The sequence below is a fragment of the Rhineura floridana genome, chromosome 3 (genome assembly GCF_030035675.1).
Source record: "Rhineura floridana isolate rRhiFlo1 chromosome 3, rRhiFlo1.hap2, whole genome shotgun sequence".
In the NCBI taxonomy this organism is placed as follows: Eukaryota; Metazoa; Chordata; class Lepidosauria; order Squamata; family Rhineuridae; genus Rhineura; species Rhineura floridana.
This window is the reverse complement of record NC_084482.1, coordinates 228,470,090-228,484,968: the sequence shown is the minus strand read 5'-3', so window position 1 is coordinate 228,484,968 and position 14,879 is coordinate 228,470,090. Positions and strand designations below refer to the sequence as shown.

Below are 14,879 nucleotides of genomic sequence, written 5' to 3'. Positions count from 1 at the left end.
ACAGCACAATGAAAATGTCGACCCAGTGTGCGGCAGCTGTGAAAAAGGCAAATTCCATGCTAGGGATCATTAGGAAAGGTATTGAAAATAAAACAGCCGATATCATAATGCCGTTGTATAAATCTATGGTGCGGCCGCATTTGGAATACTGTGTACAGTTCTGGTCGCCTCATCTCAAAAAGGATATTATAGAGTTGGAAAACGTTCAGAAGAGGGCAACCAGAATGATCAAGGGGATGGAGCGACTCCCTTACGAGGAAAGGTTGCAGCATTTGGGGCTTTTTAGTTTAGAGAAAAGGCGGGTCAGAGGAGACATGATAGAAGTGTATAAAATTATGCATGGCATTGAGAAAGTGGATAGAGAAAAGTTCTTCTCCCTCTCTCATAATACTAGAACTCGTGGACATTCAAAGAAGCTGAATGTTGGAAGATTCAGGACAGACAAAAGGAAGTACTTCTTTACTCAGGGCATAGTTAAACTATGGAATTTGCTCCCACAAGATGCAGTAATGGCCACCAGCTTGGATGGCTTTAAAACAAGATTAGACAAATTCATGGAGGACAGGGCTATCAATGGCTACTAGCCGTGATGGCTGTGCTGTGCCACCCTAGTCAGAGGCAGCATGCTTCTGAAAACCAGTTGCCGGAAGCCTCAGGAGGGGAGAGTGTTCTTGCACTCGGGTCCTGCTTGCGGGCTTCCCCCAGGCACCTGGTTGGCCACTGTGAGAACAGGATGCTGGACTAGATGGGCCACTGGCCTGATCCAGCAGGCTCTTCTTATGTTCTTATGTTCTTAACCATATACCCAGGTGGGCAGAGCTGGGAGAGAGCAACTCCTCCCTGATCTCGCACCCAGGTCTCGGTTATACACGCCAGGTCGGCAGTCTCCTCCACAATTAAATCATGAACAAGGGAGATCTTATGATGTACCGACCTGGCATTTAATAACAGCATATGGAGATCCGAAGGCTGACTGATGGAACAACCAGGTGTGAGGAGAACCGGAACAAGTCACAGGCACTATTTGTCTGGGACGAGTTCCCCTTACCTGGCCTGTTCTCCTCACAACACCATACATCCCATTACCCGTCACTACACTAATTGGGGGCCCGAAAGTCCCCCCGGTCGATGTATAATACTCTCTCCCAGGCACATATTAAATAAAAGAAAACATAAATACTGCCTTATCCAGCAGGTTCTTCTTATGTTCTTATTCAGGTTCCGAAAGAGGAGAAGACCTCAGCAGGTTGGTGCTTAGCTGTGCTGTGGAGCCTCTTTTGGTCTGGGAATGGAAGCATTTTTCTGTTCCTGAGTAATGTCATCCAGTGGAGAGTTGTCCATCAGGTGGTGAGTTCTCCTGGTGGACATCTCGGATGGCTTGAAAAAGGAAGCTTGAGAAGTGCATTGAAGAGAAGGCTCTCAAGGGCTACAAGTCATGATGGCTGTAGCCTTCTGTCCTTGTTTTTTTAAAAAGATGTTTTGTTTTAAAGGTGATTTCAGTCCTTCATCATTTTTTTGCCCCCCTGGATTCCCTTTGTAAGGAAGGACAGGATATAAATTTTATTGGTATTATCTGGACTGATTGTGGGATTCCCATACACATCGATTCAGGCCCTGTGGAGATGCTGGACTAGATAGGCCTTTGGTTTGATCAAGTTCATCTCATGCTATAAATTGGAAGGTTGGCCGTCAGGTTGAAGTTCCCCTTCCGTCCACTGAGAGATTCCCCAAATTAAAATATCTGGCTTGGCTTCCAGATCCTGACAGTCTGAAGGAGACCCAGCTAGTTTTGGAGCTGAAAGTAACTTGTGTGTTTCCTTGAAAGAGCTAGGCCTCATTTCCTTTTCGGAAGGAGGAGAAGAAGATCCACTTGTCCAGGGTCTCAAAGAAGAGGAGGCGGAGACATCAGCAAGTAGTGCTGTGGGGCTCTTTGTGGAACTGAAGATTCCCCACCCACCCCTCTTGTTCCTGAATAATGTCATCCAGGGCAGACTGACCCATTAGGCTACCAGTTTTTCTCATGGTTTTTCTCTCTCCATTCCTCTGCCACCTAAAAATCTCACAACATCTCATTTCTCGGAGTTTCTCTTCCTCCACAGACCTTGGGTTGCGAAGGATGAAATGGTCCCATCTCACCCAGGATTCTGGGCAGGACTGTGGACCATTGATCTTAAGAAGAGGCACAGTGGTAAATTTTGGAACGCAGGAGCCCCAAACATTCAAACCTAAAGCTTCTGTCCCAAACATGTATATCTGGCACTTAATTTCCAAGTTAAAGACTATTAAAATTTGAATAGGTAATAGTTGCAGCGGCACCGGATTCTTCTTCCCATTCTCTGTGGTGTGTGTACTTTGGGTTACTCGCTTTCGTTGTCAGGGACTATTTCTACCACAGACTCCTTTTTCTGGTCGTGGATCCTGCACACTACTTGATGGCTGGTCCTTTAAGAAAGGGGGCAGACATTCAAAGAGGGCTTCTTCATATCTCCTTTTCCAGCGCTTGGATTTTATTTCCTTGAAGCCCAAAGTAAAAGCGAGGCCATTCATGCTCTGCAAGAGGGTCCCCGTTTCGCAGTCATGCAGCTGAGATCTTGCTAGGCTGCACCTGCCTGAAGCCAAATTCAGCATTAGTTGTAAAAATGAGCCCCTCTGAACAAAAGTGGGTCTTGCTTCTCATTAAGCCCTGCATCAAATGGAGCTAGAAGCTTCTCAGCACAGATATTATCTGGCAAAGCCACACAGCTCAGGTTTTGCACAGGTTTTTATATGAACCCTTTTTAAACCGAAGACACATTCTACAGCATATGTATTGGTTTATTTTAAAATTTATACCTCACTTTTCAAGGAAGGCAATGGTAAACCACCTCTGAATACCGCTTACGAGGAAAACCCTATTCATAGGGTCGCCATAAGTCGGGATCGAGTTGAAAGCAGTCCATTGGCATTTTCTTTTCGAGGAACTTCTTCCACACAGCAGCTTACCATTTCCAATAAAAGCCAAACTTCACCGGAAAAATAATATATATGTATAAAAAACAGAATATAAGACCTAATAAGGATCATAAAAACAGTAATTAAGAATTCTTCGGGGGGGACAAAAAGCTTTCAACAAACTTGGAAAGTGTAAGAATGTCTGGGCTTGTTTCTCTTCAAAGGGAAGAGAACTCCAAAGAACTGGCTCCACAGCGCTCAAAGCATGTGGCCCGAGTCATGTGCTGTTGGCAAGGCTTCACCCCTTTGCTCTCGTTCAAAATGTTTTGAGCGTTCAGATTTGGTTTGGAATGCCCAAATACTTTGTGGTCAAAAGTAACTAATCTTGCCTGATTTCCTTTTTTTAAAGAACCAGACCTCATTTCCTGTTGGGAAGAAGGAGAAGATCCGGTGATGCAGGAACCCAAAGAAGAGGAGGAGACCTCAGCAGGTGGATTTACTTATTTATTATTTAATGTATATCCCGTCCTTCCTCCCAGCAGGAGCCCACATGCTTAGCTGTGTGTTGGGGCCCTTTGAGGAGCTGAAGCTTCGCTCCCCTCGCCCACCCGTTGCTGTGTAATATCATCCGGAACAGACAGACCCATCAGGGCACAATTTCCTTCCCTTCATCCAACATCTCACAATATTCCCTCCTCGGAAAATAGCTCAGGTTTTGCACAGGTGTTGATATGAACCCTTTTTTAACCTAAGACTCGTTCTACAGCATATTTTCTGGTTTATTGAAAAAATTATAGCTCACTTTTCGAGGAGGTTTCTCCTCAGAGCGACTTACCATTTCCAATAAAAGCCAAACTTCACTGGAAAAATAATATATATATATAAAATATAACTGAATTATAAACCAGCAGTTATATGTATAAAAAAACAGAATATAAGACCTAATAAGGATCATAAAAACAGTAATTAAGAATTCTTTGTTGGGGGGGGACAAAAACCTTTCAACAAACTTGGAAAGCGTAAGAATGTCTGGGCTTGTTTCACTTCAAAGGGAAGAGAACTCCACAGAACTGGCTCCACAGCGCTCAAAGCACGTTTAATAGAGAGGCTCTTCTTTCAATGCCTTCATTCTGCCAGCCCTCCCCAGTTTCCTGTTCTGTTAGAATTAAGGTCACCGCTTATTTCAGGAAAGCCGAAACGTGGCCCTGCCCTCCTTGTTTTAGGGTAGCCCGGTAGACAAACTGTTTAGCGAGTGATGTGTCTCCTGAAACGGGTGCAAATTGGTGGGAGCTACTTCCCTCCCTCTTCCTGCACCAGGTGTAAGTTCCCTGCTAAATCAGAGGGTGTCATCCAGCTTCTCCACACCACACACCTTTATGGCACATCCACAGTGTACATGGAGAGCATGTGGCTTCCTCCCAAGAGTCCTGGGAGTTGTAGTTTATGAAGGGTGTTGGCAATGTAGCGCAGTGAGGAAAAACTATTCTCCAGGATTTGTTGGGGGAAGCCGTGTGCTTTACATTTGTGTTCAGTGTGCTTTAAATGTCTGGTGTGATCATACACTTCTATCATGTCTCCTCTTTCCTTTTTTTCTATGAGAAAAATCCCCAAATGTTGCCACCCTTGATCATTTTGACTGCTCATTTCTCTACCGCTTCCGCCCCTCAAATGTTATTTTTGGGGTCAGGCAACCAGAATTGAAGACAGCATTCCAAGTAGGATCACATTTTGGATGTGTATAATGGCGTTATGATATTGGCAGTTTTATTTTCAATCTGTGTCTTAATGATCCCTCACATGCAAATCACCAATTTCATAGCTATAACATCAGCATCTTAATTGGGTCATCCGCTATGACCTCAAGGTCTCTCTCCTGTCAGTCACCACCAGTTCAGTTTGGATTTTTCACTTCTGTGCATCACTTTACACTTCCTTAAATTTAATTGCATTTTCTCTTTAATACCCAAGCCTGCTTGGAGAGTTCCTTTTGGAGTTCCTCACAATCCCTCTTTATTTTAATCACCCTGACAGGTCCTGATCCTGATGACTGGGGGGCACTTCTTACATCCCTCAATTAGGAGAACTCTTCATTTATTCCTGCTTTCTCCTTCCTGATCTTGAAACACTTACTGATGCATGAGAGCGCATTTCCTCATATCCCATGATTGCTATATTCCACTCCATGCTTAGTAATTCTGTATTTCATAATATTTTCCACTACTTTTCCTGGAACAGGTAATAGGCCTCAGATTTCCCAGATACCTTCTGTGTCCTTTTGACTTGCATCTTGTAATACATTTGCCAGTCCATATGGTAGCAAGTCTTTGGGAGAAGGTACATATTTTTCTGAGAAGATCAGCAATGTCACATTTGGGTTCTTTTAAGACCTCTCAGGTAGATGCCATCTGGACTTGGCATGATTTGTGAAAGATCCCGTTTGTCCCATCTCTCTTCAGAGTGTGAGTGGAGGGCAGATGATGTCCACGCTTTGCCTGGGAGTATGAATGTGGAAGGCAATGGCTTATTCTTCCAGGGATGGGTGACGTTTGAGTCACGGGCTGAGCTGGATCCAGCCTAGAGAGCTCTGTACAAGGAGATCATGCAGGAGATTCCTGAGATGGCGACCTGTTCTGTTAGAATTAGGAGAGGTTAAGGATAGCCTTCTTCCTCCCTTCCTGGCACCCCTGCTTCGCAAACCTGACCCACTATGCATTTCAGATTATCCGGTAGAGCTGCCATCATTTCCTGTAACTCGTTTTCCCAAACAGGAAGACTCTGGGGGGCCAATTTAGTACTGATAATTCTGGGATCCTAGGACTGCACCCCCTCCGCTTCCCAGCCAGAGCTCTCTTTAACTTCCTGTAAGGCCTACAACCAACACTCTCCCTCTGTTGCTGCCACCAGTCTGAAGAGTCAGCTTTTCCTTTGCACCTCAAAATCCTTTTACTCGGAAGTGGGGAACCCAAGTTTTAGCTCAAGTATCTACCTGATCCTAAGTGACTACTTACCTCCAGGATATTGGTCCTGTCAGGTGTAAAGCTGTTTGGCTGGTCCACTGCAGGCTTTTTCCTGATGGTGGATGAGGCATAAAGGCTGCATATCTCAGCCCACCTTTGAAGGATATTTCCAAATAGCTTTGTGGGGCACTGGGCTCTCTTGGATCAATTAAAACGGAACTCACATAGTGCAGGTGTGTGTGTGTTATGTGACTTCTAGTCGACTACGACTTATGGCGACCCTCAGAATCAGTGACCTCCAGAGCTTATGTTGTAAACCACCCTGTTCAGATCTTTTAAGTTCAGGTCTGTGGCTTCCTTTATGGAATCAGTTGATCTCTTTTTTGGCCTTCCTCTTTTTCTACTCCCTTCTGTTTTCCCCAGCATTATTGTCTTTTCTAATGAATCCTGTCTTCTCATGATGTGTCCAAAGTATGAGATCCTCAGTTTCATCATTTTAGGTTCTAGCGATAGTTCTGGTTTAATTTGTTCCAACACCCAATTATTTCTCTTTTTCGCAGTCCATGGTATGCACAGAGCTCTCCTCCAACACCACATTCCATATGAGTTGATCTTTCTCTTATCTCCTTTTTCACGGTCCAACTTTCACATCCATACATAGAGATCGGGAATACCATTTTCTGAAAGATCTTGACTTTGGTGTTCGGTGATCCATCTTTGCATTTGAGGATCTTTTCTCATAGCTGCCCGCCCCAGTCCTAGCCTTCTTCTGATTTCCTGACTATTGTCTCCAGTTTGGTTAATGATTGTGCCAAAGTATTGATAATCCTTGACAAGTTCAGTGTCCTCGTTGCCAAATTTGAAATTCCATAACTCTTCCGTTGTCATTACTTTAGCCTTCATAACGTTAAGCTGTAGTCCTGCTTTTGTGCTTTCCTCTTTAACTGTCCTGTCCAGAGTTGATACCAGGAGACTGAGACACTGGTGCAAGTAAATCTCATCTTATTAGAGTAATGGATACATCAAAAGCAATCCCTAACTACACTCTAGACATGCTCTGCGACGTAAGAAGAAAGTTGACTCAACACTCTCACTCCTTCTCACACCCGCCCTCTTTCCGGTACGCTTTTCCCGCCGTGGAGAGTGAGGTGAGGGGGGGCGAGCCTCCATGGGCTCATGAGACGAACAGAGTCCTTATCAACAGACAAGGAAGTAGAGGGCTGAGAAGCGTCAGGCACCTCTAAGTTTCTGCGGGATGAAGGGGGGTTAGTGCTAATTCATGGCTCGGTGAAGGAGGAGTTGCTGCTCTTTCGGAATCCTCCCCTAACAGATCCGTTGGAATGGTTGAAGGCTGAGCCCTCTCCCCAAGGGGGGCTGGGCCACCTGTGGGAATTGGCGGAGCATCTCCCACACTCCTTTCCCCAATGTCTGGAATAGACACAACAAAAACTGGCTCTTCCATGCCTTCTGGCAGTTGAGGCATCTGCAACTCATGTCTTTCCCCTCCCTGGCCTTCGAGAGAGAGCTGGGGCTCGACATGAACTTTCATCAGCATTTGTTTTAAGTGATTACTCGTTTCTGCTAGTAGTATGATATCATCTGCGTATCTTAAATGATTGATATTTCTCCCTCAGGTTTCACACCTCCTTCATCTTGCTCGAATCCCACTTTTTTATGACATGTTCTATGTATAAATTAAGTAAATGGGTGATAAAATATAGCCCTAGAGCCGCATTATGACTTTTTTGGGCCTTAGGCACTTTTGCCTTCGTGGGCCCCTTCCTCCATAATAATATCAATATGAAAAATTATTTTTGATATATCTTTAAATACTTCAAAATTTTATTTTTTTTCTGTTCTAGGCAAAATTTAATAGATTTTTGTGGGCCCTAAAAGTTTCATTTTTTTCTGATGTGAGAAAAAAATTAAAACATTTTCTTTGACCCTACAAATTCATTTTTTTCTTCTGATTTTAAAAGAAATTAAAACATTTTCATGGGCCCCTAAAAGTATTGTGGGCCCTGGCACTGTGCCATAAGTCGGCCCTGCTAACACCTCCTTATCCGTAGAAGCCGGGCTCCATCAAGGTCATGAAGTCTGGGAAGTTTTCGGGAGGATGTTCCATTTGGCCAGTGATTGGTGAGCCCTTATTCCATGAAGAAATTTCCTGATTGGTTAATTGGATCCGGCCTGTTGCTAGGCAGTTTGCCATAAGTATGGGGCTCAAACCTTGGCTTTCGTTCCTCTCCTGGGTCCCATCATGCCTACTTGATGTTGCCTGCTGAGCTTCCATTTTGCATCAACTCACCTGCCTGTTCCTCTCTCTGAGGAGAGGGAGGCTGTGCAACTGTCTACCTGTGTGTAAGTAGAGACTAGGCTAGATAGCTGGTTTTTCTCTTGGGACTGAACTCCGTATGTTTTACCTTGTCCCTTTAGGGTGTTGATATTTGGGTGGATTTTTATGGTTTGATGACTTATGCCTGGAATTGGACCTGATTTGTGGAAGTGTCCCTTTTTTCTCATCCTTTTATTAACTTTTATACCCAGTTAGATCACTTTTTAGGAACCTTTTATTCCTATGGTATTTTAATAGGTTTTTACTTGTTTTGGTAAGGATTTCTGAATTTTATCTTTTTGGAAGGCATAGGTTAGAAGGAACATATCACGCTTGGGGATTTAAATTTAATGATTTGTTGGAGTAAGTTTTATTAGTCTGCTTACTGACCGTCTTCACTTGAAGCAGCGATGAAACAACAAAGAGGAACATGTCATGAAAAGCTGAATTCAAGATGGTTGTGTAGCAAAGAATTGTAGGGTTTCATTTGTTATTGTCCCACATTCACACATTCCATGTTCCTATTGTGTGCGTCGCACAACTCCGGACTCTCCTTTCACATCTGTGCACATCAGCCTCTGGGCTTCCTTTTGGCTTTGACCCAGCTGCGTTCTTAGTCACAGCACTACTTGTACTTGTCCTTTGTTCTTCCCCAGTAGCTCGGTGAGTGCCTTCTGACCTGGGGGTCTCATCTTCCAGCCCTATCTAGTGTTGCAGTTAATTGGATTCTAACATTTTGGGAGGGACGGAGGGAGGGACGGAGGGAGGAAGGGAGGGGATTTGAGCTGCCCTCTGGCCACTGGAAAGGGCCATGTTCCTGTCAGACAGGATCCATCCTAGGTTTGTAAATTCCAGCTGTGCATAAGTACTGAGCTGTCCACCTTAAATGGAGGAACAAGAGAGGAAATTTTTGTTACAGTTGTCTCTGTGTGTGTCTCTTTTCACAACCTGTTACCAAGCACCTACTGCTAAACTAACTCTGTACAAGGCCTCGAGCTTTGACAGTTAAACTCTGGTATCAACAGAGCTCCCAAAAATACATTTTCAAAATACAAATCATAATATATTCACAGGATTTCTCCACAGCATTTTATCTCCTTTCTTTTTCATTCCCTCAGGATACATCTGGGGGGTGAAAGCTGACAGAGAAGTATCTGAAGTATCACTGGAAAAAGCTGAGGAGCAGATGCAGGAGCAGAAACTGAGGAGTCAAGATGGAGCAAAGAGACAAGAGGAAAGACAAACTCACACAGGGGAGAAACCTTATAAATGCTTAGAGTGTGGAAAGAGCTTCAGTAAGAGTAGCCACCTTACTTCGCATAACAAAACTCACACAGGGGAGAAACCTTATAAATGCTTGGTGTGTGGAAAGAGCTTCAGTCAGAGTAGCAGCCTTACTTCGCACCAAAGAACTCACACAGGAGATAAACCTTATCAATGCTTTGAGTGTGGAAAAAGCTTCAGTTGGAGTAGCAACCTTACTTCGCATCAAAGAACTCACACAGGGGACAAACCTTATAAATGCTTGGAGTGTGGAAAGAGCTTTACTCAGGGTAGCACTCTTACTTCGCATCAAAGAACTCACACAGGGGACAAACCTTATAAATGCTTGGATTGTGGAATGAGCTTCAGTCGGAGTAGCACCCTTACTTCGCATCAAAGAACTCACACAGGAGACAAACCTTATAAATGCTTGGAGTGTGGAAAGAGCTTCAGTAACAGTAGCACTCTTACTTTGCATCAAAGAACTCACACAGGAGACAAACCTTATAAATGCTTGGAGTGTGGAAAGAGCTTCAGTAAGAGTAGTACTCTTACTTTGCATCAAAGAACTCACACAGGGGAGAAACCTTATAAATGCTTGGAGTGTGGAAAGAGCTTCAGTCAGAGTAGCTCTCTTACTTTGCATCAAAAAACACACACAGGGGACAAACCTTATAAATGCTTGGAGTGTGGAAAGAGCTTCAGTAACAGTAGCACTCTTACTTCGCATCAAAGAACTCACACAGGAGACAAACCTTATAAATGCTTGGAGTGTGGAAAGGGCTTCAGGTGTAGTAGCCACCTTACTTCGCATCACAGAACTCACACAGGAGACAAACCTTATAAATGCTTGGAGTGTGGAAAGAGCTTCAGTCGGAGTAGCACCCTTACTTCGCATCACAGAACTCACACAGGGGACAAACCTTATAAATGCTTGGAGTGTGGAAAGAGCTTCAGTGGCAGTAGCGCTCTTACTTTGCATCACAGAACTCACACTGGGGACAAACCTTATAAATGCTTGGAGTGTGGAAAGAGCTTCAGTCAGAGTGGCCACCTTACTTCACATCACAGAACTCACACAGGGGACAAACCTTATAAATGCTTGGAGTGTGGAAAGAGCTTCAGTTGTAGAAGCCACCTTACTTTGCATCACAGAACTCACACAGGGGACAAACCTTATAAATGCTTGGAGTGTGGAAAGAGCTTCAGTCGGAGTAGCACCCTTACTTCGCATCAAAGAACTCTCACAGGGGACAAACCTTATCAACGCTTGGAGTGTGGAAAGAGCTTCAGTCAGAGTGTCCACCTTACTTCGCATCACAAAACTCATACAGGGAACAAACCTTATAAATGCTTGGAGTGTGGAAAGAGCTTCAGGTGGAGTAGTGCCTTGAGTTCTCATCAAAGAACTCACACTGGGGACAAACCTTATCAATGCTTTGAGTGTGGAAAAAGCTTCAGTTGGAGTAGCACTCTTACTTTGCATCACAGAACTCACACAGGAGACAAACCTTATAAATGCTTGGAGTGTGGAAAGAGCTTTACTCAGGGTAGCACTCTTACTTTGCATCACAGAACTCACACAGGACAAACCTTATAAATGCTTGGAGTGTGGAAAGTCCTTCTATTTATTCTGGTTTTAGAAGTGCTGCTTAGAGACATAAGGCAAGACAAAAGGATTTCGGGAATAAAGATAAAAAAAGAGGAATATAAATTGAGAGCATTTGCTGATGACTTGATAATTGTATTAGAAAATCCCTTGGAAGGAATCAAAGTATTGATGGATAAATTAGAAGAATTTGGACCATTAACAGGATTTAAGATCAATAATCAAAAAACGAAGATGCTGGTGAAAAATTTATCTTTAAGAGATCAAAAAGAGTTAATGGAGAAGATAGATTTTAAAATAGAGGAAAAGGTGAAATATTTAGGTATCATTATGACAAATAAAAATTCAAAGTTGTTTCATAATAATTATGAAAAACTATGGACAGAGATTAAGAAAGTTTTGTTAAGATGGGATAAATTACAGTTGTCATTAATGGGCAGAATATCTGTAATAAAAATGAATGTATTGCCGAGAATGATGTTTCTATTTCAAACAATACCTGTCATATCCTCTGATCTACCTTTCAAACAATGGCAAAAAGATATTTCTAAATTTGTTTGGCAGGGGAAAAAACCAAGAGTTAAATTTAAATTATTACAAGACGCCAAAGAAAGAGGAGGGCTGGGATTACCAAATTTGAGACTTTATTTTGCTGCTTGTTGCTTAGTCTGGATAAAGGAATGGATTGTATTGAGGAATAAAAGATTATTGGATTTGGAGGGTCACAACCTGAAGTGGGGATGGCATGGATATCTATGGTATGATAAAGTAAAAGTTAATGTGGATTTTAATAATTATTTTATAAGATGTTCTCTGTTGAATATATGGAATAAATACAAAACAAGGTTTGTTTCGAAAATACCACTATGTGTTTCAAGTCAAGAAGCGTTTTACAGAAGAGAAATGGCTGGAAAAGAGAAATGGTTAACTTACCAAGAACTATTAGAAAATGTGCATGGTGAATATATAATGAAAGAGAGAGAACAACTAATAAAGGAAGGATATAGTTCACAATGGTTTGCCTATTTACAATAGTTAGAAAGATTTAAAATGGACAAGAAAATGTATGGGTTTGAAATAAATAGATCTGATTTTGAAATAGCATTGTGTACAAATGCATAATTGCATAATTGCAAAAATGTATAAATTTTTATTAAAAATGGATATGGAAGAAGAACAAGTAAAAGAGTGTATGGTTAAGTGGGCAAAAATTTTTGGTTATAATATACAAATGGATCAATGGGAAAATATGTGGAAAAAAGGTTTGAAATTTACATTATGCTATAATCTTAAAGAAAACTTTTATAAAATGATGTATCGTTGGTATATGACTCCAGAAAAGTTGTCAAAAATGTATAGTGATGTTTCTAATATATGTTGGAAATGTAAACAACAAGAAGGATCTTTTTATCATATGTGGTGGTCGTGTAAACAGGCAAAATTATTTTGGGCACAGATAGGTAGGATGATGCAAAAAATCTTAAAGATAAATATTCAGTCAAAACCAGAATTTTTTTTATTGGGTTTTATGGATAAACAAAAGGAAAAGAAATATGGAAGAATAATATTATATATGATCACGGCAGCAAGATTACTATATGCACAAAAGTGGAAAATGGAATCGATACCAACAATGGAAGAATGGCTATTGAAATTAATGGACTTAGTAGAAATGGATAAATTGACATGTTTACTTAGAGAAAAAATGACAGATACATTTCTTTTGTTGAAAGAAAAAAATGAAATGATGATAATGGGATTTGATGATTAATTAAGATAGACTCTGGAAAAAAGTGAATTTCGTATGTTCTAGGAGACAGGTTTGATATATATTATATACTTATAGCTGATCTGTAACAAATTGGAAGTCAAGTTTTTCTTTTTATTTTATTTTTTTTCTGTTGTATTCTTTTTGTTGTATTTGTATTTGTTTCTATAAAAATTTGAATAATAAAAAAATTATTATAAAAAAAAGTGTTTCAGGTGGAGTCTCCTATGAAATTGGTCTCACAGTTGGACAAATTCCCTGATTGGTTAATTGGATCCGGCCTGTTGCTAGGCAGTTTGCCATAAGTCGGCCCTGCTAACACCCCCTTATCCGTAGAAGCCAGGCTCCATCATCAGCAGATTTGGGTTGCAGTGTCACCAATACGTGGATGACACTCAGCTCTATCTCTTGTTTAAGTCCTCACCAGAGCTGGCTGTGGATACCATTTCCAAGTGCCTGAAGTCCATAAGTGAATGGATGGGAGGAAATGGGCTGAAGCTGAACCCCGACAAGACCGAGGTGCTGCTCGTGGGAGACAAGAGAAGGTTGGGAAATATAGACCTGGTGCTTAATGGGGTAAGATTGCCCCTGAAGGACCAGGTCCGCAGCCTCTGGGTCATTCTTGACTCCCAGCTGTCCATGGAGGCTCAGGTTTTGGCAGTGAGCTGGGCAGCTTGGTATCAATTGCATCTAATACAGAGGCTGCGACCCTACCTTCCTGTCCATCTGCTCCCATGGGTGGTACATGCCCTGGTCTCCTCTCGCTTAGAATACTAATGCGCTCTACGTGGGGTTACCTTTGAAAATGGTCTGGAAATTGCAGCTGGTACAAAATGTGGCGGCACGCTTGATAAAGCAGAGCCGTTGCTGGGATCATATCACCCCAGTGTTGATTGATCGAGCTTTGACAGTTAAACTCTGATATCAACAGAGTTCCCAAAAATACATTTTCAAAATACAAATCATAATATATTCACAGGAATTCTCCACAGCATTTTATCTCCTTTCTTTTTCATTCCCTCAGGATACATCTGGGGGGTGAAAGCTGACAGAGAAGTATCTGAAGTATCACTGGAAAAAGCTGAGGAGCACATGCAGGAGCATAAACTGAGGAGTCAAGATGGAGCAAAGAGACAAGAGGAAAGACAAACTCACACAGGGGAGAAACCTTATAAATGCTTGGAGTGTGGAAAGAGCTTCAGGTGGAGTAGCAGCCTTACTTCGCATCAAAGAACTCACACAGGAGACAAACCTTATAAATGCCTGGAGTGTGGAAAGAGCTTCAGGTGGAGTAGCCACCTTACTTCGCATCACAAAACTCATACAGGGAACAAACCTTATCAATGCTTGGAGTGTGGAAAGTGTTTCAGTCGGAGTGACACCCTTAGTAAACATGAAAGAACTCACAGGAGACAAACCTTATAAATGCTTGGAGTGTGGAAAGAGCTTTAGTTCTCTAAATCCCTAACCAATCCCTAGGTCTCGACAGGCTCCTATGAAATTGGTCCCACAGTTGGACCTCAACTGCTTGGTTGGGCCTCGTATGGCAAGGAACCTATGGAGGGCATTTATGAAACTCAAAGTGTCCATGGACTCGATCACTTCGATGTGAATGCTGAAGCAGGTAAAGGCTTTACTACCTGAGGCTGCCTTTGAAGACGGTTCAGAAACTGCAGGTTGTGCAAAATGCAACGCCCTGATTGGTAACAGGGACCAGATGGTTCAAACGTATAAAACCAATTCTGGCCCGCTTGCATTGGCTGCCTGTATGTTTCTGAGCTCAATTCATGGTGCAGGATTTGACCTATTATACAGCCACAAGAGTGTCTGTATAGTATAGCCAGCGGGGATTTTTAACATTCCGCATTGTTCAATTGAAAATACCCCCCATGCCATTCTGATGCTTCCTATAAACTCATTTCAAAACAAAAGCTTCCATAACTTATAGTCCTGAACTCAGAAACGCTTGCTTAACAGCCCTGTCAATTTTCATGGTGATACACAAAACAGTCAGAG

General features: G+C 42.3%; 1 protein-coding gene across 1 annotated transcript in view; it reads left to right on the top strand.

The window, feature by feature from the left end:
* The window catches only part of LOC133381881 (zinc finger protein 91-like), a 34,635-nt gene extending 20,048 nt beyond the window's left edge, over nt 1-14,587 (top strand). The window contains exons 2-4 of the mRNA XM_061621448.1: nt 3,341-3,421; nt 9,342-11,056; nt 14,007-14,587. Of these exons, the coding sequence (XP_061477432.1) occupies nt 3,385-3,421; nt 9,342-11,056; nt 14,007-14,288 (2,034 nt within the window). The 5' untranslated portion in view covers nt 3,341-3,384 and the 3' untranslated portion in view covers nt 14,289-14,587. The remainder of the gene's footprint in view (nt 1-3,340; nt 3,422-9,341; nt 11,057-14,006) is intronic.
* Nucleotides 14,588-14,879: the final 292 nt, after the last annotated feature.